General features: G+C 46.7%; 1 protein-coding gene across 1 annotated transcript in view; it reads right to left on the bottom strand.

The window, feature by feature from the left end:
• The window catches only part of LOC119453641 (oocyte zinc finger protein XlCOF6), a 791,503-nt gene that overhangs the window by 195,572 nt on the left and 571,275 nt on the right, over window positions 1–24,656 (bottom strand). Inside the window, exon 9 of the mRNA XM_049668312.1 lies at window positions 16,841–16,890. Coding sequence (XP_049524269.1) covers window positions 16,841–16,890 — 50 coding nt within the window. The remainder of the gene's footprint in view (window positions 1–16,840; window positions 16,891–24,656) is intronic.

Below are 24,656 nucleotides of genomic sequence, written 5' to 3'. Positions count from 1 at the left end.
GTGGTCGTCTGTACGGAAAAGGAATCCACGCAAAGGAAGCTACTGAGATCAAGTAATTTCATCAACGGCAAAGAACATGAAGTCGGCGTGTATGCTGCTGCCCGGGACGGGTTCGTCAAGGGAGTGCTACGAACGTAGAGCCGGGAATCAGCGAGGTGGATCTCAACGCCTTCATAGAAAACCGGGGAAATCCCTCGGCGCGACAAGCCAATCGCATCAAGGAAACGAGTTCGGTGATTGTACTCTTCGATGGGGACGAAGTGCCGGAAACGAGTTCGGTGATTGTACTCTTTGATGGGGACGAAGTGCGGACTACGTGCGAGTTGGCCAGACCCTTACAGATGCTACCTGTACAAGAAGCAGATCGAGGTTTGCTACTACTGCGACAGTTGGACATCGTGCCGATATCTGCCCGACGCCTACGCTGAAGGTATGCCGTGTGCGGAATTACAAACCCCACGGTCGGCCACGAATGTCAAGCAAGATGCAAGCTCTGCAGAAAAGGCCACCGCACCGGCAACAAAGCATGTAAGATGCGATAGAAAACGCGTTCATCATCGGACAAAGAAGAAGAGAGCACGCCGAGGCGCACACTTCAAGTCAAACCCCATGGACTTCTCTCAAATCGTCCAGCGGTGCAGCGATGACGCAGCAAGGCTGGTTCAGCCCTAAACGATGGGCGGTGGTCCAATCCTGCCTGCCACGGCAACATGGGCCAACAGACCCCGCCACCAGAGACTACGAGAGCCAGGCAGCAACAGCATAAAAAGAAGACGTGCCGCACCCATATCGCAAGTAAGTGGGGGCATTCGCAAGCGCAAGAAAGAGAGCGAGGAGGGGAAAGATTAAGGAAGAAATGCTCAGCTTAGAGAGCTCGTGGGTGAGATGAAAAAAGAGATAGCGGAACTACGGGCAGCTATCTGAGCCGCGTCAGGAGCGGGATCAGGCCAGTATGTTGGGCCGCAAAAGAAGGGCGATAGGAGAGACCCCGGAGCCGGAGGCTTCGAGGCATTCCAACAGCAGATTATCAAGACACTAGCCAGGATATCAGAGGCAATAACCAGAATCGGCACGGATATTGTGGACCTTAAGAGACAGGGAACGGAGCAGAATCGAAGGATCTGTGAATTGGAGAAAAAACACAGGGCTTGCAGCAACGCACAAACTCGCAACCCAACATACTCATGGCCAGCAGGAAGCTAGATGGCCAGTCAAAACCGTTCAGTAAAAATGGCGGGGGACAATAAAAAACAAGGGATCTACACGTCGTGGCAGTGGAATTGCCGCGGATACTGAGGCAAAAAAGCAATACTGGCTCAATACCTGCGCATGAGGAAGAGAAACTGCAGGTGATACTCCTGCAAGAAACCATAATAGAAGCCGTAATGTTAACGGATACGAAGTCTCGCTTCACAAAGGGGAGAATGGCAGAGGTGTGGCGACCTGTGTCCAGGTGCGGTATAACCCCCATAAACCACGGAATCATGGATAACGGTCGAACACGGAATACATATGCGTGGAACTTTTGCCGGGTAGACATTTTAGAACAGGTACTCCTTATACTCAATGTATATAGCTCGCCCAGAAGAAGGGAGAACGCTTCTACGTGCTCATAGCCAAGGCAGCCAGTCTATCGGCTAATGCTGGGTTCCCCTACTTGTAGCATGAGCTTTAAACGCAACGATACACATGGGGACGGGGCGAACACACTGAGGGAAATTGGTCGTAAATCCTTCACGATCATGGCCTCACTCTGCTTACAGATCTACATTTCCCCACTCGCATGGGTAATTCGGTGCAAACCCTCCTCCCCCGATCTCACTTCACACGGCACAAAAACATGGACGAATGGGGGAAGACCAAGGCTCGGACCATACATTGGGACGTGCCTACACGCTAGTTGCAAAGGTACGAGGACTCACAGAATAGTAGACTGGAACAAACTCAGAGTCAGCAGGAAGGATCTTCTTTGCAAGCGTGGCTATGATGATGGAGGGATAAACTCCCCTCTGACGTCGCTGCCGCCACCAAAGAAGTAGAAACCGACGCCGATATTGAGGTTATGGACAGCCACCTTGCACATCTTATGGAAGCTAAGCACTCCATCAAACAGCGATGGGAAAAGAACAAACTGAACCGAGCGCTCAGGAAACGTATCGCGCGGCTTAACACACAGATAGCCCAGTACGCGTGGGAGCTGGAGAGGAAACAATGGATTGAGGTGTGCAACAAAGTCGACGGACAGATGAGGGTAGGGCGTAAATGGAATCTGTTTAAACATTTCCTCAAGGCAGGAAACACCCGCAGTGCACAACGGTCAGCCATTGAGCGCTTTGTTCACAGGAACTCGAGGGGAGGGACAAATATGAACTCATGGACGAACTCGCACAATGCTACCTCCGATGCCCGTCGTGAGAGACGAGCCCGAGGAGTCCGTCTACGAAGGAGGGGAGGTACAGGAAATAGATAGCGATTGCATCATGGGAGGTGAGGCACGCACTCCCCAAGCTCAACAGTATGTCGGCTCTGGGGCGGACGGGCTTAACAATCGCATGCTCAGAAACCTGGACGACGATTCGGTAGACTTTCCACTGACATGTTCAACAAACACTGGTGCGCGGGCACTTACCCCAAAGAATGGAAAGACGCTTCGGTAATCCTCATACCCAAACCGGCAAGAAATCCACACAGGAAAACTTCAGGCCTATCTCGCTAACATCATGCGTTGTAAAAATCTGAACATGTAATCAACGACTGGTTCTCGACATTCATCAAAGGGAGTGACATCTTCCCGTCGAATATGCTAGCCTTTTGCCCACACCTTTCGACGCAAGATGCCATGCTATTATTAAGACTGAGGTGTTGGACGCCTCGGCCAGGGACCCCAGGGTCATATTGGCCCTGGACCTGACTAAGGCTTTTTACACAATTGACCATAGTCATATACTGGCATCCATTTCTCACATGGGGCTTGGATACCACTTTCATAACTTCATTAAGGCCTCCTGAAAGACAGGACAGCGACCATTAAGATCAGGGACGTTCAATCCAAGGAGTACACGCTCGGTAGTACGCGGACGCCGCAACGCGCAGTGATCTCCCACTGCTATATAACATCGGCATGTCCACCCTTGCCAGGAAATTTGACGCGATGAAAAAGCTAGGCTCGGCCATCTACGCCGACGACATTACTTTATGGTCGCTTCAGGGCTCGACAGGAGAAACGGAACAGACACTACAAGAGGCAGTCGAAATAATAGAATACCACGTAAGACGAATTAACCTTCGGTTATCCAGCAGCAAATCAGAGCTGCTGGTTTACCAGCCAATCCGTATGGGGCGCTGACCTAAAGGCTGGATCCCGGTGGAGGAGGTAGATATACACCTAAGAACGACAGACAGCGAGGAAATCCCTCAGGCAAACACACTACGTATTCTGGGCATGCTAATCCTGCAACCGGGAGAAACACAGCCACGATAGAGAAGCTGCAACAACACACAGTGGCCACCATCCGCCTCATACAAGGGTCTCTGGGAAGGAGGGCGGCATCAAAGAAGACAATCTTTCTTCGTCTCTTTCATGCCTTCCTTCTCAGTCACATAACTATGTGGCCTCCATGCACAATTGGAGCGCGGCAGAGAAAAAACTCAAGGTACTCGTCAGGAAACAGTCAAGCAGGTGCTAGGTCTTCCCTTGAGAACTAGCACATTTAGATTACTATCTCGTGTTCACAACACTATAGAATTGATAGAGGCTCAGCGTATGGCACAGGTCGCCAGACTCTCTAAACCACTGTAGTAAAACGATTCTCGAAAAGAGGCGAGTTGCCTCTTACCTTTGAAAGGACAACTCCACTGCCACAAGCAATTAGAGAAATTATCGTAGTTCATCAGCTGCCTAGAAACATGCACCCAATTCACAATGTGGGCAGATGCAAAGCCAGGGCTAAGGCCATCCCAGAGAATCTAGACAGCCAATGGCACAATCTTTGTAGACACCGCTAGAATGACTGCAGACAAATGCACGGTAACGGTAGTTAACAAAGAAGGGCGGCTACTCAATGCTGCCACCGTTCAAACCAAGTCTACCAGCATCGCTGAGCAAGTAGCCATTTCGCTCGCTATGACAATGGAAGATACCTTCACCATCTTCACCGACTCCATGTCTGCCGTAAGGGCTTTCGACTCCAATCACATCGCGGAAAAGGCCGCCATGATTCTGACTCACTGCACTCTCATGGTGTACTCTCACGAGTTGGTGTGGTTTCCCGCCCACCTGGGTGGGGCCGTCGACGGCATCTCCAATCCCAACGAAATGGCTCATGCCTGGGCGCGAGGACTCGCGCGCCGCCCCGGCGCGTCGGGTCCTTCTCGACCGGGCCTCCCGCACCCCCGACGCGTGTGGGGCGGGAGTTGGAGATGCTGCTGGCAGAGACTCGCTGACTACCTTTAATGAGATCACGAATCACTACAAACTAGGTAGGAGAACCCTCCCCACTCTGCACAAAGAATTCTCCAGAGGCCAGGAGATAGCTCTCCGACTAATTCAAACGAACACCTTTCCGTCGCCAGCCATTATGGCCAGCTACATGGAAATCTTCCTCAGTGCTCTCTCTGTGGCAATTAGCCACCTTTTATCACATCATGTGGGGCTGCCCCCACTTAAAATCAACTCAAGGGTCCATCGCATTGACGAGACCGACTTCTACACCTGACATCACGAGCACCGACCTTCGGAGCCAGCTACGGGCGCTCCAGGGGGCCTGCAAGGTGGCAGGGGGTCTTGGACCCCTGGTTCTGACGTGGTGACGCCTCAGGAGGGTCGCTAGTCCACTCTCCCCTAAGGATAAAATAAAGTTCTTCTGTCTGTCTGTACGCGGTCCATGGAGCTCGGAAGCGGAGCGAGAAGTCACCTTTTGTTTCAAGTTACGTTCTTGTTTCAAGAACCCCACGATCCTCGCTCTTTTCTGTGCGCTTTATTTCGTAATAAAGCATGCTCCATCTACTTTATTTCGTAATAAAGCACACTCCAATATGTGGCGGCTATTGGTCGCTGTGGTCGGCTACACCGTGGCCGCCGCGAGGTGCCGCCACGAGTCCACTGGCTGAGCGCACTGCGGCTCTCTGAAGACTGCCGCGTTTGGCTTACGTTTAGCGCGACGAAGGCACCAAATCGAAAAGTTGAACTGCGCGCCACGGTGACGTCTCCGCCGTAGCCTTCACAGTGGAAGGCTTTGGAGGAGGAAGGGAAGCACAACGGAGGCCGTGTTTGAATGCCGATAACTCCGCTTCTGCTGAACGCATTGAAGTTATTTTTGCGGCAAAGTGATTCTGAAATAGCCTATTTTCACTTCAAATGTCTTTCTCCACTTAAATAAAAAGTGGTTCAGAGCCGCTTAATAAAAATAAAGTTTTACACAGTTAAAGTTATTGAAGTGAGAGGAGGAGTGCACCGCTTGCATGTGCTGTCGCTTCAGCAAAATAGAACATGCTTTTCGTTCCAAGTTGCCATGGTGCAGAAGAAGTTTGCATGATATCCTTGATAAGAATCATATAAAAACAATATACATACGTGCCACAGTGCAGCAAGAAAATTCATGTCACTGTGACTGTTCAACATATTTCTTTCTAAATGACAAACTTGGTGCACAGATATCTGTACACCATACGTGCATGTGTTACACAATGTGGCCATGTTAAAGTTCTCTTTAGTTTGGGTCCTTCACCACAGTGTGCTTACTAGTAACAACTGCAATTGACGTTGCCATTATCAAAACAGTAGAAGAGTGGTACATCTGCGGTTGCCATTAGAATGGCCACACAGCCACTCTCCTGGACAAGGATAACCTCCTACATCACATAGTTGTTCGCAACGCAAACATATAAATGCGCAGTACAGTGTCCCCTTTACATTGAGCTTACAAAAGCAAAAGCTTTTCTTTGATAGAATGCACCACCCGAGATAACAAGAACGTTCGGGAAATTAAGTCTCGAACTGTGATCAGATGGCCTGGGTAGAACAGCACCATTATTACAAGTATTTTATGGTTTTATGCTGGTATTTCATCATCTGACTTATTTACTACGTGATTAATGCCTAGAACAACAAGCAAAGCACAAATTCTTATCTCTGCATACTGTGGTCATATGCTGCTTCAGCATTTCCTCTTGTTTATTTTCACCACCCAAGTTGTTTTAATGTGTCACTGTTTGTTTTGTTAAGCCTGAAATATATGAATAACCAAGAAACAAGTACGTGGGTCAATGATGAATGCTGAATAATAAGTTGATGAACGTTTCCAAAAGGGTAAACCATGTGTGCCATCTCGAAATGCAAGAGCTACCTTAGCAATGAACAAGGAATGCAGTCCTTCAATGAACTCCACGGTCAAGTCCACTGTAGAGAATGCAACTCGCAAAGTGCAATAAAATGCCATTGTTTTTACAAGAAAAAAAGAATGCACACAACAGGCATTCCAGAGCATGAATTAAATTGTGTACGCGATACTTCTGGTGCTCCATACAAAATATAAATAGGCTACTGGGCTTATCGAGCGCACATACTCCTATATTTATATTACCCGAAGCGGTGCATTACTGCATGGTATAAACAAAGTAAGCACAGCACAGCTAATTCTTGGAGCTTAAAACAAAAGAACACATGCTATGAAGTGATTTTTGTGTTTAGAAACTCTCCAATCAAAGGTTGAAACAAGTGCCCTTCTGAAAGAACTGTTCTGAGGGATAGAAAACAATATTGCCACATACTCTAGCCCCACTTGTATCACCACCACTAAACTTAAGCCGAACACGAGAGCGAGTGGTCTACATGACCATCCGCACCACGAAGTGGCAATGGCTGGAACTGCAATGAGACTACGGCCGGCCATGCGACCTTTGTCGACAGTATATGCAACAGTTTGTCACTATGCTGACGACCCAGACATAAGAGGCGGGTGCGCATCCCCATATAATGGCAAGCTGCTCCCCTTGTGGCACTCTGGCAGGCACTGTCCACGTCATTCAAACTGAATGAGTAGACTAAACTGCATGGCCTCCCATTTGAAGCAGAAAGCAGTGTACATGCCACAATATCTGATCAGCTGCCTTTAGTCTGTGTTGTCGTGACAGCCATGTAGCCCACTTTGGCCGAGCGGTGACCCAGCGTGTTGAAGCAACCTCAGCGAGAGACCACGCAGCCTCCAGCGAATGTGATTCCAAAATGGGTATGCGCACCAGCCACCTGTCTCTGGGTCAGCGGAGCAACGACTACCTAGTTACGTATACTGTCAACAGGTATCACACAACTGGCCACACTACTGCATACCTGCCAAGTTCGGAGAAACTGAATTCGGGAGATCGTCCGACCGGGGCGGGGGGGGGGTCAGTCGGTCACACAACCCCTCCCTCACCGAACGTCGCTATTCTCAAGTACTGCCAGGAGAACTTAATTAATTACAATTTCATTTACAGATATACTAATGCCCACATGAACATCAAAAGGTCTCGCTTTTGCAAGCATTTCGTGGTTGCTCATTTTGCCTTCAAAATTTCTTTAAAATTTGATTAAATTTGCGGGTCTTACGTCCCGCAACCACCATCTGATTATGAGGCACGCCGTAGTGGGAAACTGCAGATTAATTTTGACCAGCTGGGGTTTTTTAACGTGCACCCAATGTACGGCACACAGGTGCTTTTGCATTTCGCCGCCAACGAAATGCAGCCGCCGCGGCCAGGATTTGATCCCGTGAACTTGTGCTTAGCAGCGCAATCCCAAAGCCACTAATCAACCACGGCAGGTGTTCGAAAATTCTTCAGATAATGTTTGACTGTAAGAAATTCCATTTCTTTCACATTTTACGAGGTTGACGTCTCCCAGCAACTTGAACGAGCGACACACGGACGAGCGGCACTGCGTCCTCATATTTTTCACAATGTTAAATTGCCGCTCGCACTCTGCATTGCCCTGTGGTATCAACAAATTACCCAGGGTCACTTCGGCTGAGCACTAGATTAAAATACTTGAAGATAATTTTCCGCTTGCGCTCATTGCTTTTAAAACATTGACTGACCGTAGGCCTAGATGCAATGCCAGAGCGGCTGACGCCGAGGAGAACGATGCAGAGTTTAGTCTGATGGCACTTAATGGAACTAGGCCACTATGGCACCCAACAACTCCGTCAGCGTAAGGAACGGCTCTGTGGTTAACGAAAACGCGTATGTATACGGTTTTCCTACTACTTTCTTAACTATGTTCTGCGCGATGAACTGTATTAGATTGGGCTGGATGTTGTTTTCCGCCAATGTGGCCTGACAAAGCGCTGGACGCGGGAACGGGACACAACAGCAATTTACGGGAGATTTTCCTGTCAACCGTACAACCGGAAGAAATGGTCAAATCAGGGAGTCTCCCGGGTAATCCGGGAGACTTGACAGGTATGCCACTGTCAAGAGGTATCACATACCTGGCCACAATACTGTCAACAGGTATCACATAACTCGACACACTACTGTCAACAGGTATCACATACCTGGCCATACTACTGTCAACATGTATCGCATACCTGGCCATACTAATGTCAACAGGTATCACATACCTGGCCACACTACTGTCAACATGTATCACATACCTGGCCATACTACTGTCAACAGGTATTACATAACTGGATACACTGCTGTCAACATGTATCACACAACTGGCCACACTACTGTAAACAGGTATCACACAACTGGCCACATTATTGTCAAAGGTATCACATACCTGGCCACAGTACTGTCAACATGCATCACATACCTGGCCATACTACTGTCAACAGGTATCACATAAGTGGATACACTGCTGTCAACATGTATCACACAACTGGCCACACTACTGTCAACAGGTATCACATACCCGGCCACACTACTGTAAACAGGTATCACATACATGCCCACACCACTGTCAACAGGTATCACATAACTGCCCACACTATGTCAATTATATACCTGGCCACAATTTGTCTCGACAGCAGCAAGTGCTGCTTTGTATCGCTGACGGCCATGCGGCTCGCTCACTCCGGTGTTCGGTTTGAATTTTACGGTGGCAGTAGTAACGACGGCATTGTGTACAGTGTACGAGGTCTGTTAGAAAGTATTTGACCTTTCGCCACAGAAAAGAAACTGGCATAACTGGAGCGTTGGAAACCTAATCACCCTCTAAGTAGTCTCCTTGGGACTCCACACACTTCTCCCAGCGGTGCTGCCATTGTTGGAAGCATTCCGAGATGGCCTCTTTCGGAATGGAGTTTAGCCCAGCTGTCATTGCGGCCATAATGTCCTCTCTTGTCTGAAATCGCCCTCCTTTCAATGGCTACTTGATTTTGGGAAACAGCCAGAAGTCGCAGGGGGCCATATCAGGAGAGTAAGGAGCCTGTTGAACCACAGAAGTATGGTGTTTTGCCAAAAAAGTCTGAATCAAGTGCGAGGAATGTGCAGGACCATTGTCGGGATGGATGCGCCAATTTCCTCTTGAACACAACTCCGGTCCCTTGCGCCGCACAGCATCACATAGGCGACAGAGGACATCCCTGTAGTACTCTTTGGTGATTGTTTGACCCCGTGGTGCATACTCGTGGTGTACCACACCAGAGGAGTCCAAAGAAAGCAGTCAGCATCACTTGACGTTGCTGCACACTTGGCAGGCCTTCTTTGGTCTTGGTGACGTGGAAGCTTCCACTGTGACGACTGGAATTTGCTTTCCGAGTCGTACCCGTACACCCAAGACTCGTCACTAGTGATTATGGTGTTCATGAAGTCGGGGTCACTGTTTGTGGAATCCAGCATGTCCTGTGAGACTTTAACACGAAGTTGCTTTTGCTCCACCGTGAGTAGCTTCGGCACGAATTTCGCTGCAACTCTCTTCATGGCCAAATCTTCGGTCATAATGGAATATGCCGAAAAAGTGCTGATGCTCACCTTTTCCGCAATTTTTCCGATAGTCACATGACGGTCTCGCATCACCGGAGCTTTCACTTCGGCAAAGACCTGGTCATTTCGGCATGTTGATGGCCGACCGGTCTTTAAAACCGGTTGTACCACTCCTTAATCTGTGTGCTGCTCATAGCATCGTCACCGAAAGCAGTCTTCCGAATGGTTTCCACTTGGCTGGCGCCCAGTTTCTGGCAAAATTTAATGCAGCAGCGCTGCTCCAGTCACTCTGCCATTTTCCTTGCAATAAAAAACTGATGAAAGCACTGCGCACTACCTCACTACAACGAGGCGTCTCAGTTACTGACGCTATCGACAGGCAGGAAAAAATATGTGCCTGTGCACGAACGTTCAAGGTATGCTGAAGGAAGCGCACTTGTTTCATATCCATCAGGTATTTGCAAAAAAAATAAGGTCGTATACTTTTCTAACTGCCCTCGTATATATTATTAGATGGCTCAGTCAAAATATGATCTCATACAAATATAACAGAAGAAATGTGGCACATTTGTGACAACAGGGCTTCTAGTACTGTAGTTGAACCAGTGAAAGAATGAACAAAGAACATGCATCATAACATCCCACTCAAGATACAGATTCCTCATAAATATCTCCGAATGATTGCAATCAATGGCAATAATGAAACAGTTTTCTACATTCTACATTGTTGCAAAGGTACGTCCAAGACAATGAAAAAGCATTAACAGAATATAATAATAAAAAAAATATCCGAGTAACAATATCAGTCCTAGAACTTAAAGACAGAGATGAAACATAAAAAGACCACGTCACATGATGCGCCAAACAGTAACACAGAAACAACCAGTCTCAAACGTGCCACAAAATTTACAAACATAAAGCCACTAACAAGAACATATATCTTTAATTGTAAACATCTTTTGTAGTAAGAGTGTGAATATATTATTTTCCAAAACGAGTTACGCACATGCAGGTAGAGAAAGAGGAAAAAAAAGGTGTTATCAACAGTTAACTTGTCTGGCTAGCGTTCAGGCACAATACTGCATGCACAGCTTTTGATAAACGTAAGAACAAAGTGCCAAGTGGCAAAGAACAGAAAAAGGCTCATACACAGGCACCTATGTGGCTTTCTTTTGTCTACTCAGGCCCCTCCTGGGCTAGCATTACTGCATTAACATACCAAATGTGCAGTTTCCTTTCTAATCTTCCTTCCGTGATTATTGTGCGTCTATTTCACGCCAGATATCAAGTACCAACTAGACCAGCAGCAAGTTTTACTATGCACTTCTAAGTTTACTCTGTGTTCACATAAGAAATACCACATGAACATGGTCTCATAAACAGACATAATCTCACGATGACACACGGTGAAACACCTTATAATACCCTGCTGGAATATCCTTTGAAAAGACTTTACAGTGCAGTTTACGACAGCATATAGTCGCACTTGTCTGCCATGATGCACAAGAATGGCTACATGCTCATGCAGCTTATTGCCTGTATAGTCGAATCCCCCTACAACGAATGCCGCTACAACGAAATTTCCGCCACAACGAAGATTTTCCAATCAGCTGCCCATTAGCGGCGAGAAGTTGGATTGATGGCCTCTACGAATGGTGTCATGGCCAGGACACCGCTCCGCTCCAACGTTTATAGATATCTATAAACGTTGGCTCGCTCGGCGCGTGCTCGTTCGCTTGGTGCGTGCTCAGTGTATCGGGCGCGCCAGCCATACTTCCTTAAGCATGTTTTGAATGCTTTCTGCTGTCACATTTAAAGTGCAGTGTCTTTTTCAAAAATGCATGAATAGCGAAAATTTACTGCTTTTATATAGAACCTATAAAGAGTTACAGGGATTACTGCATTTGCAAAGCAGAGGAGCGCCGTGTCTGTCTGCAAATTCAGCATGGAACATTTTATTTGTACCATGACTCGCTCCAAACTTTTTACACGAAACAGCAATATTGGGATTTGGTGTCAAATTTATATACCGGGTGTTCAAAATTAAACTTTATTGTTTTATTAAAATTAGGCGCACTGGCAGGCACGCGAAGACCACCCATGCAGATAAGTTATGTGGCCAGGGGGACACAAAGTGAGATTATAATTATCAATGTCAGCACCCAAATTAACTAAAATTGAATATTTACTTTTTATTTACTGCAGTAAGTTATATGTTTCGATTCAAAGGTTAGAGGCAGTCGTGTTTCTACACAGTTTCACTTGGAAGAATTCTAGCATGTCTGTGCTCCGAGATATCCAATGCCAAATTTAATTGTCATTCGCCTGATTACGCATAGAAGAGAACGAGGATCGGTGCAAAGCACCTCCCTGATGTGACGCGGTTGTTGCATTCGTTGTCTAGTCTGATAACAGGACGGAGGCATATGCAAAGATGATAGCAGGTGAACGCTTCCCCTCTGGGCTGGCGAAATCAAGATATGACCGCGCGGTGTCACCATTACGCATGCGCACTGCCCTCCCGCTTCACCGCTCGTGCCATTATTTCGGCATGGCAGCTGCCACCATCGTTACAGGCTGCGCGGTCGCATGTTATGACAGCCGATTCCGGGTTCTTCGATTTTTTTATTTTGCCAGCCGAGAGGGGAAGGGGGACAGTTATCAACTTTGCCAATGCCTCCGCCCCGTTGTCAGACTTAACGCCGCACGTAACAACGGCGCCACATCAGGGAGGAGCTTTGCACTGATCCTAACTTTCTTGCATATGTAAATCACGCGGACGACAACTAAAATTTCGAGTCGGATATCTCGGAGCAAAGACACGCTGGAAGAATTCTTCCAACTGATACTGTGTAGAAACATGACTGCCTCAGACTATTCAATAATAACATACCCACTAACTGCAGTCAACAAAAAGTTAACTATTCAATTTTAGTTCATTCGGCTGCTGACAGAAATAATTATCTCACTTTGTGTCCCCCTGGCCACATAACTTATTTTCACAGGTGGTCTTCGCGTGTCTCCCAGTGCCTAATTTTAATAAAACCCTACAGCTTAATCGTGAACACCCTGTATAAATCAGTATGTTGGAATACGATACTACCTGCGAAGCTTTCATCAAGCTTCTTATTGCTCTTTTGAGTTGTTCTACTCAAATGTGGGCACTGTAAGTAATGCACAAAATGAAGAGTTAGGTGAGCATTTTTTACGAAAAAGATTAACTGTTACTTTCACCATTCTCCGAAACAGACACCCAGAAAAAGCATTCTACATGGCTGTTAACACGACTGCACTTCATGTATGTATAGCAATCACATGAAAGAAAACGTTCGTGGTTAAGATCAAAGCCAAGCTATTACAAGCCATATAATGTTTCATAGTGGCCTGAAGCGGTCTTTATAGACAATATGGCCGACACCTCCTGCAATGAAAGCAAGCGACTATCGCTATGGCGAGCCAAGCATCGTTCGGGAAACCTATCCGTTCATTATACAACTTCAAATTGAAGCAATGAATCGATCCTTTACAGCGCCACTTGAAATGCCTATAATATATACTCGAGGTGCCAGAGTGTAGCTTCGGCTGCCTGGGAGAGGAAACTCGAACTATCATCGGCATGACAATGTCTTAAGCCACAATAGTGTTTCATTGTACGAACTGAGAACTATTCGCTGCATTAGACCATAAAAGGCCACCTCTTATACCCCCTTCTAAATAATAAGACTGTACGCAAGCCTCATATATAAATTCACGTGCGTTTTGACCTCCTTCGGTGAATGCAGATATTTTAAATGTGTCATATACCACTGAAGAATGAAGCTTCAGCTTCTTCCTGGCTGCAACCACAAGGTCTAAACACATATTTCGCCCAAAATGTTGCACCGGGCAGCTGTGCGAGTTCTGCCAAGCAGATCGTCCACAACGGTTCCCCAAGCAATGATGAATTGTTTAATTGAGTAGAGCGCGTAACGCTGAAAAGAATAAATATTGGTCCCTGCCTTTTTGTCTGCGGCAAACAACTTAAAGCCTCAATTAGCTTTACTTAAAATTACTACCGCTTAAAATTACCTCGTTAAGAATGGCTTACTTTTTATAAGCAGTTCAAAAAAAACAAATAGCATTGGTAGAATCTAAATACTGCAGTGTTTAGTGCTCGTGCTACTGCCAATTATTTCTGTGAATAAATGCGAAGATTAGATATTTTGCCATGAACAGCTCGTCGTGAGCAAATGAGTTGTAGCGGGTCAAAATCAAGGTAAATATTGTAGAAGTCTTATATAGCTAGCGTTTCTTACACGATTGTTGCACCACGGGAAGTATGGTCGCTTAACTGTATTGTTCTATGCTATGCTTTCGCGTTTATGCTTTTATTATCTACGTGAGCTAACGCTGCAGCGTGTAGAACTGCGCATCAAAAATCCACGCCCCTCTGAACTAAGCTCTGTTGGCCGGCACTGTAACGTTGCCATTGATAAATATATTGTTGTCCATGAAATAAGCTCATTTAGTAAATTATGACGAAAGGAGACAACGTAAAAATATATGTCAGAGGACTGCTATTAGTGTACCAGCATAGGGAACGAGAGTGAACAAACGGATACACTGCAGAAGGCGTGCGGACGTAGCCCGAACTGTAGCACACGACAGACGCAAATCCTTGCCTTGACATCAATCGAGCGGCGCTCGCAGCGCCCTGTTTGGTCGCTATCTGGGCTAATTGAAAGTAATATAAAAAAAGTATCTTCATAACGAAGGCGTTTTATTCGGTATTTCCACTTCAATGAACTTTTAGACAACGAAACTGGGACTGAACTGCAACTTCTGAGTAGTCAAAGTAGAAGGCCCTTCAAAGCTGTGACGATCGTATGTCCGCTTGAACGAGGTCTTTGCGAACGAAATCAAATTCATAGTACTGATTTGAGCCACTGCAATCCATAGCCATATGTGGTCATACCACTAGGGTGGGTAGAATCACACTCCTACACGAGACTGCACAGGTACAGTGGGGGATCATCACAATCGCTGCCGTTTTCTCTGTGGTGTGTGTCCGGTTAAAATGGCTACACCAACAAAGAAGCGGAAATTTCTCTCTTGAGGAGGAGGAGGCACTTACGATTGCCGAATCAAAATTCAAATACCCCTATGATCCGTGAAAATTTGCAAAGATATAAGGGCTTGAAAATGTGCTTTTCAGACTAAAGGCTTTTCAAGGTATTCAAACATTCGTCTGAACTCAGTATCAGAGAAAGATGGAACAGAAGTGGAACCAGAATTGCCAGTGTATTAGATGAACCAAGATAGGAAAATAAAGCACATATGGATCTTAAGAACTGGCTCACATATTAAATTGCTGATGCATTTATCATAGCAAAGGTGTACACTGCCAATGAGCAATAATACTTGGAAGTGCCTTCACTGATATTGTATTGGAGCATCGAAGATAATAAAATGCCGAGGAGACTATAAAAGTAAGAGAAAGATTGCTTATTAACAAACGACTGCAAAGGAGGTTATCACTAAAGTGCAAACAAAACAAAAAGATATGTATAAACATTCGCAATGCACTCATGAAGTACAGTGATTGATATGGTCCTCCAGAAAAGACTGTCAATTCGTAGTTAAGGCCGGTCATTCAACTGCAGTAAAGGAATGCTCCCATTTACGAAGACAATCATGACAAGGCAGAGTATCAAGAAAAAAAAATTCTGAAAATGACTAGTACACGCAAAGGCAATAAAAAGGTGAGATGAATAGAGAAGATTACATTTTTTCATGGCCACAGAACACAAACTGAATGTACCAGTCACACACATGAAGAAAAATTCCCCACGGTACAGCCACTAACCAAAGCTATCACACATTCTACAAATCCTAGATAGTGGGGATGTGAATATAGCACAACTATTCTGCTAGTCATACACATGGCAGAGAAAGTAGGGTACAAAAGCGTAGCCAATAATGAACTTCTCGCACCAGCCGCAAGGCACATTACTTAATGCACAGCTTTTGTCAAAATAAATACACTCAGTATGTTACTGATGGAAGCTGCATATCAAATGCCTTAGTCCTCCAGCCCCGTGATCTCCTCAATAAAAAAGCAGCATCTATGCTCCTACAGTAGTTGTTTCTTTTAACAAAGGCTGTACATAATATGCTGATAAATCTTTGCACACAATGACTCAATAAAGGTCTACATGCCAGCACAATGTTCTCAAAAATCCACAGCATGAAAAAGAGCGCAGACTGGATACCATGACAGTATTATTCAATGGATCTTTGTTCTTTAGCTTGAGAGCACCTTAATCCACTTGGATATATACAAATGTATTGTATGGAATAAGCACTGCTATGAACAAGGTGCTACCTGGTATTGATGCAGGCAACCATAATTCAAAATCATTTTTTCTATCAATCACCCTTCCCTAAGGTTAACACCATAGCACAGTACAATCTTACGCAGACTACCTCTTATTTCATGAGAAAAAAAAAAAAGAAGTACATATAAAAACATATGAATGTCAACATTTCCTTCCTGATGCACCAGAATGCCATGCAACATAATGCGCAGGTATATAGATTCAGAATGTTAGACTTTGCTTAACACATAATGCACACCTACATGGCTGGTGACCTACTTGGGGCTGTCATGGTGGTGTGTTTTCATATGTTCCCTCAAGCGAGAAGGCCAAACATAGGACTTAGTGCAGACAGTGCAGCGGTATGGTTGCTTGCCTGAGTAGATGCGTAGGTGAGCATTCAAGCAGCTTTTCTGCACAAAAGTCCGTGGGCATGAGGGGCACTGATATGGTCGCTCACCTGAGTGGTTGCACAAATGAACCTTCAGGCTGGATGTACGAGAGAAGCTCTGAGGGCACAAATCGCATTTAAACGGCCTCTCACCAGTGTGAACACGCAGGTGTTTGTTAATATGGACCTTTTGCGAGAAGCTCCGAGAGCATGAAGGGCAGTGAAATGGCTTCTCGCCTGAGTGAATGCGCAAATGCGTAGTGAGGTGAGATCTTTCCGAGAAGCTTTGAGGGCACAAATCGCATTTAAATGGCCGCTCACCAGTGTGGACAAACAGGTGTCTGTTAAGAGTGCCCTTTTGCGAGAAGCTCTGAGAGCATGAAGGGCAGTGAAATGGCTTCTCGCCTGAGTGAATGCGGAAATGCGTAGTGAGGCTAGATCTATCCGAGAAGTTCTGAGGGCACAAATCGCATTTAAATGGCTTCTCAACAGTGTGAACAAGCAGGTGTGTGTTGAGATGGGCCTTTTGTGAGAAGCTCAGAGAGCATGAAGGGCAGTAAAATGGCTTCTCGCCTGAGTGAATGCGCAAATGCACAGTCAGGTTAAATCTTCTGGAGAAGCTCCGAGGGCACAAATGGCATGGAAATGGCCGCTCTTTTATGTGAAGCCTGGTGTCTGTTTTCAGATTGGACAGTGTTCCAGTTTCATATTCGCAGCTATCACAGCAGTGGAGGTTCACTTGCTGCGACTTGTCATCCTCGGTAGTTGATGGGCAGGATGAATGCTTTGATCCTGCACAATGAAAACCAAATTGCATTTGAGAAATGCCACAATCGGAACACAGAGACTCTAGTGCTAATAATGAGCCTTTTGTTAGTCCTGTAGTTCTTGAGCATGATATAAAAAATTGTCAAACAAACCACTGTTCGTCAATATTCATATTCCCTTCAAGCCCCAATTAACATTCTCCACTGAAAATTTAGTTTCAGCACATTTATCGCATCTTCACAATCATGAAAAAAACGTAAAGCTAGGGAATTATTTGTTTGAGGATTTTAATTTCACCCAGTGTAATCAAGTTTATAGATTGTGAACTACGTAAGAAAACTTTCTACAGGCAGGTCAGGTATAGCAACATCAGCAATTTCATGTATAGCATAATTGGAAAGCACCTACTAGCTAGTTCAAAAATATGCCTGGTGCAAAACATTGTCAAAAACAGTCAAAAAAGCAGGCCCGCACTACATCGCATACTGCCATTGAAAGCAAGCACCCAGCTGTCTACCTTACTCATATGACTTTTAACACTTTACACCTCACATTTGAAACATTCTACCTAATATTCAAACTTGCAGCACAGGGCCAACCAGAGGCTTATCATGGTGTACGCAACATGTTTTAAATATTTTCATCATTGGTTTTGCTTTTCATGAACTATCTTGGTGTGCACACAGCACTAAGGAGGGAATATGAAATTCTTTAATGCCAGGTTTGTGAAATGCAAACATACTTTCACAAAAAAAGAAAGTTTTGCATTATTAAAAGTTTTCACGTTATACTGAAAGCTTAATGCAATCCTCAATATTTATCCCATAAAAAAATATGACATGTACAACAGGGGCGACAAAAACTGTATGCTATTTAGGATACATTCTGTTGAAATGACAAACGTGATGCCCAGACATTTGTACACTATAGTATTTGCCTTTGTTACCCTTTGTGATCATGTTGGCTTTCTCATTAAAATCTGTTTGTTTTACTACAGCCTATGCACCAGTAACACCTTCAATATAAGTGTAGGTGAAATTATTGAAACAGTAGGCAAGGTAAACCAGGCATGTCGTCTCACAATGTAAAAGCTACCTCAACAAAAAATAAGCAATGCTGTCCATCAATGCATTCCACATTCACATCTACTGTGGAAAATACAACAATGCCACATAGAAAACTATTGCTTCTACCACACAAAGGATTAGAATTAACAGATATTGCATAGCATCAAATAAATTGTGTAAGGTGTCTAGTACTGCTTACAGTATCGTAACGGGCCATTTAGTGCTCATATGCTCTCATTTTTATTTTACCCAAAAAGGTGCATTATTGCATGGTATAAACATAGTAAGGAAAACACAGCTAGTTCTTCGAGATTAGAACGAGAACACATGCTACGAAATGATTTTAGTTTAATAACTCTCCAATCAGAGGCTGGCACGAAGGAGGTTCTGGAGAATTTTTTTGAGATATAAGAAACAGGACTGGCCCGTAGTCTACCTGCATGCACAATAACATTGTGTCCAGTGTGTTTATCATTGCATGGCTGTCAAAATAAGACTTTATACAAATATGGCTAGAGAAACATGGTTCACCGGTGAAAGCAGGACTTCAGCTTCCGTAGTTGAACGAAATTAGGAATGAAGAAAGAATGTGGATCATAATACTGTGCTCAAATTTTAATTGCTGTTGAATACCTCATAAAAAAGGCACTCAATGGCAAAAATAAATGAACTTCCAAGTGCTATCACTTAACTTCTCTGGAGCACAAAACACAATGAAATGCAAAATATAGTGGTATAAAGAGGGGATTGGGTTTTTAACAAATTGCAAAGAAGCCTATTTGTATACGAGCGTAAGCAAGCAGAAAACATATTGTGGGCGTTTATTACGCACGTCTTCTTCATCTGTATATTATCATCATCATTCTACGTTGCTCGATCCTCATCTTCAGTTATGTGGGATTATCATCATCGGGTGTGTGCCTTTGCTGGTTCGCTCCCGAGTACGAATAAACGTCGTGCCAACAGAGACGTCATAAGTGGTGGAGGTAGCTCCTTCGATCCTCAGTCCCTCTGCCCGCTCAGTCTACCCCCCTGGAGCTACGTTCAGGCCGCCAATTGCGCCCACTGTCCGCTAGCATGTCTCAGGACGCACCAACCTTCACTTCTACCGCTACAGTTCTGGCACCACCAGCCGCCCCCCCTTACATCTTAAGCAGCCACCAGCATGACCCCCATCTCTTCGCTGGTCTTCATGGGGAAGATGTTGAGGACTGGCTGGATGACTACGAGCAAGTTCCGCTAATCATTGGGACGACCCCCACAAGCTCCACCATGTCTTCTTCTACCACGAGATAGACTTTACTGACTGGGCTGCCTTCAAGCAGCAGCTCCGCCAAGTATTTGGTACACCGGCTGTTCGTTCTACCATCGCAAAGAAAACCCTCGATACTCGCCAACAGCAGCCACGCGAGTCTCACACATCGTATATCGAGGATGTTCTTGCACTTTGCCGCCGTGTGAGTTCATCTATGTCAGAGTCAAAGTGCGCCACGTTATGAAAGGCATTAGATCAGTCGCCTTCAACGCCCCTGCCATCAAGAACCACGCTACAATCACTGACATCGTCACAACGTGTCAGCGCCTGGACGAACTTGGGTCTGTTCGCCTTAGCCGGACGTTGGCGACTATTCTTCTACGGCGGACCCACATCTGCGTGTCATGATACGAGCTTTGATCCACGCGAAGAATTGCAATCTATGGGCTTGTCGTCACCGTCGGGGTGCCCCAATGCGCCTTCTAGCACGGCCTTGCATGACATCATCAGGGATGAACTGGCGTCCTTGACTTGCTCCATGTGCATGCAACCCTCCGCCTCTCGTCCCCTACCAACATACGCGGAAGTTGCTGCCACGCCTCCAGGCAACGCCAACTCCACGGTGCCGCTACCCATGTACGCGTCGGTTGCTGCCGCGCCTCCAGTAAACATCTCGTCGATGCTGCCCGAGCTTTCATCGGCCCATTTGACTGCACTGACTCCCGGAGCACCTAGCCCCCTGTACTATCCGCCATGGTGTCCGTCACGTCCCACGTGCTACTACTGCGGCTATCGCGGCCATATTTCACGTTTCTGTCGCAAGCGCCAGTAGGACGAGCGTCGGGGATACGACAACTCCGAACGCAACTTTTCCAGTGGAGCCTCTTCCCAAAGCCGGCGTTTCTCTTCACCTCCGCTCCGCTCTACTTCTCCGCCGGCATCGACTGAAGACCGCTGCACTTACCGTTCAGCCAGACGCCGCTCCCCTTCGCCGTTCCGCCGCTCCACGTCACAACTACGGCCCGTCTCCCTCAACTCTAACATTCGTTCGGAAAACTAAGCGATGCAGTTTTTGGAGGACAAACTGCATACGACACCAGGACTGAAATTCCTCCAGTGCGCCCGTCCAATATGCTCTCGGTGTTTGTCCAAGGAGTGCCTGTCGATGCTTTGGTGGACACAGGCGTGACAATTTCCGTTATTCATGCAGTTTTATGTTCACGTCTCAGGAAAGTCACGACACCATACAATAGACCGACGCTAGTTGCAGCCCAAGGGGACAATGTTCGACCTTCCGCTCTTTGTACTGCCCGTGTCGTGATTGATGATATTTGACACCATATACAATTAGGTGTGCTGTCCCCGTGCGCTCATCAACTTATTTTAGGGTGGGATTTTCTGTCTTCTGCTTACGCGGCTATTTGTTGTGGTCAACGTGTCGTGCATCTTACGGACACCGACTACTTACTTGGGGAAGACATGTACACGCCGTTGCGCCTGATCGCTGCGGAAGATACCGAACTGCCTCCCGGCCGGGAGCGAATTTTTACCATTATGTCGACCGATATCGACCATGATGACCGTCTTGGTCTTGCCCTCTTACCGTTGTCTTCATAAAGGCATCGCTTTTGCACCAGGTGTAGTTCGATTTTATAATGGCTCGGCGCTTGTCACCGCCATGAACGCGACATCGGAGAAAATTCTCCTTCCGCAAAACACCACAGGGGCTTGCACGGCCGAACCAGGGCCTATATGCGTCGTGCCCCTTGCAACTATGTCTTCCAAAGACCCTTCTACTTGTGCTACTGCTTCTCCCTCCACCCTTACTGCAGCCATCAGCAGTGACTTGCCACCTTCACAGATGCAGCAGCTGCTTGCTTTGTTGAACAAACACGCAAATTCTTTTGATGTCCATTCGTCGACTCTGGGTCAAACCACAGCTGCAGCGCATCGCATTCAGACAGACGACGTGTCCATAGTGCGCCGACGCCCGTACCGCGTGTCCCTAGCCGAGCGGAAAATCATAGAAGAAAATGTCGCGGACATGCTACAACGAAAGGTCATCCGGCCTTCAGCTAGCCCTTGGTCATCTCCGGTTGTTTTGGTTCGAAAAAAAAGACGGTTGCGTGCGCTTTTGCGTCGATTACCAGGCCCTCAATAAGATCACTCGAAAGGACGTATACCCTATGCCTCGCATTGACGATGCCCTTGATTCACTACAAGGTGCAGAATACTTTTCAAGCCTCGATCTGCGCTCCGGCTATTGGCAAATCCCAATGCACGAAGCGTTTGCCACCCCTGAAGGACTTTATGAATTCAACGTCATGCCTTTCGGGCTATGCAATGCACCTGCGACTTTTGAACGCATGATTGACACCGTGTTGCGTGGCCTGAAATGGAAAACTTGCCTCTGCTACCTCGATGACATTGTCGTCTTTTCATCAACATTTCCTCAGCACCTGCAGCGCTTAGATGAAGTTCTGACGTGCCTTGCCGACGCTGGTTTTCAGCTCAACACGAAGAAATGCGGTTTCGCCAGCAGATCTATTAAGGTCCTAGGGCATGTGAGCAAGGAGGGCATACGTCCTGACCATGACAAGATTGCTGCGGTCCTTCGCTTCCCTCGCCCAGAAAGGCCTAAAGACTTGCGAAGCTTCTTTGGCCTCACTTCTTATTTCCATCGCTTTATACGGAACTTTGCCTCCATCGCTGCGCCGCTACACAAGCTACTTGCTTCTAGTGTACCCTTTTTCTGGTCTCAAGAATGTGAAGCAGCCTTTGACATGCTGAAGGGCGCCCTCACGTCTAAACCTGCGCTTTGCCATTTTGATGAGACTGCACCGACTCTCTTGCACACAGACGCCAACGGCATCGGCGCCATTCTTCTGCAACACGACAACTCTTCGCGCGAGAGAGTCGTTGCATACGCCAGCCGCATTCTCACCAATGCCGAGAAGAACTATACGATAACTGAGCAGGAGTGCCTGGCTGTTGTTTGGTCCTGTACAAAAGTTTCGTCCCTATTTGCACGGGCGTCATTTTACTATTGTTACGGACCACCACGCGTTATGATGGCTCTCCACTCTCAAGAACTTGACTGGGCGCCTGGGTCGCTGGATTCTCCGCCTGCAAGAATATGGCTTTGACATTATTCATAAGTCAGGCAAAAAACACCAAGACGCTGATGCTCTTTCTCGTTGCCCGCTTCCTGAGCACCCACTCGACACCTCGGCAACTGCGTCGCAAAGCAGCTCTTTGGATGTCACTTCTACGCCGGTTTTCTCTCTAACCTCAATAGACCACCTTTCTCCGGACCACGATCAAACATTTGCATCTCGCCAACGGCTGACTCATACTGTCAGCGTATGATAGACCACCTCTCTGGCACTTCTCGCCCACCCAACGCGCGGCTTCGACGGCAACCCGCACAATTCAAGCTGGAGAATGCGTGCTGTATCGGCACATTTACCACCTTGACAGTCAACGCTGGGTGCCCGTTCTACCGCACTCTCTTCAAGCCCATGTCCTCGAAGCATTCCACGATGACATGACTGCTGGCCATCTCGGTTTCCACAAGACCTACGATCGCATTCGAAGCCGTTACTACTGGCCTGGCCTTTCTACTAGTGTGGGGAGATACGTCGGTTCCTGTTCTCCGTGTCACCTCTGCTCCTGCTGGCGAATTACTGCCTATTCCGTGTCCCACCGCACTATTTGAGGTTGTTGGCATCTACCTTTACGGGCCCCTTCCTGTTACTGCAGCTGGCAATCGGTGGATAGTGACCGCCATCGACCACCTGACGCGCTACGCTGAGACAAGATCAGTGATCACTGGCTCAGCTTCGGAGGTTGCTGACTTCGTCCTTCAAGCTATAATTATGCGCCATGGTGCTCCTCGGGTACTGCTAAGCGACCGTGGAAAGGTCTTTCTTTCGCAACTATTAAACGAAGTCCTGCGCGCCTTTGGTACCACCCACAAAACAGCATTGAGTTACCATCCACAAATTAACGGCTTGACAGAGCGATTTCATCGCATGCTTGCCGACATGATCGCCGTGTATATTCAGCCTGATCACAAGAATTGGGACAAACTTCTGCCATCGTCACTTTCGCCTACAACACGGCCGTTCAGCGTACCACCGGCTACTCGCCATTTTACCTAGTTTCCGGATGGTTGCCAACTTCCCCTTCTAGACGTTTCTTTCTTCAATTCTCCTGTCAACTCATCTGCATCGTCTAGCGAAGAATTCGTTTCACGACTCGCCCAGTGCCGCCAGCGTGCTCACGTCAACACAGCGGCCAGACAACACGACCGGAAGATCATTTATGACGCCTTCCATCGCATTGTCTTTCCAACCTGGTGAGGAAATACTTCTACTGACGCCCCTTCGCACGCCTGGTTTGTGCGACAAGTTCCAGCCGCGATTCATCGGGCCCTACATAGTCCTGGAGCAGACATCGCCTGGCAATTATCGCGTGACTACTGTTGTCGCCGCAACAGACCGCCGTTGTCGCAGCACTGAGGTCCTCCATGTCTCCCGCATGAAACCCTCCACGCAGCGTTCTTCGTCACCTTGAACTGCGGCCAGGATGGCCGCTTCCACGTAGGGGGGGATTAATGTGGGCGTCTATTAAGCACGTCTTCTTCATCTGTATATTATCATCATCATTCTACGTTGCTCGATCCTCGTCTTCAGTTATGTGGGATCATCATCATCGTGTGTGCCTTTGCTGGTTCGCTCCCGAGTACTCGGGCCAAATGTCATGCCAACAGACGTCATAATATAAACAATTACAATCACTAAGCGCCACAACTTATATAATGCTCGAAAACACGGTCAATTCATAATGAATACAGATCATTCAATTGCTGTAAACAAATGCTTATGTGCAAGACAATGACATGGCTCGAA

The sequence above is a fragment of the Dermacentor silvarum genome, chromosome 5, assembly GCF_013339745.2.
Source record: "Dermacentor silvarum isolate Dsil-2018 chromosome 5, BIME_Dsil_1.4, whole genome shotgun sequence".
Lineage (NCBI taxonomy): Eukaryota > Metazoa > Arthropoda > Arachnida > Ixodida > Ixodidae > Dermacentor > Dermacentor silvarum.
This window is presented reverse-complemented; position numbering and strand designations above follow the sequence as displayed.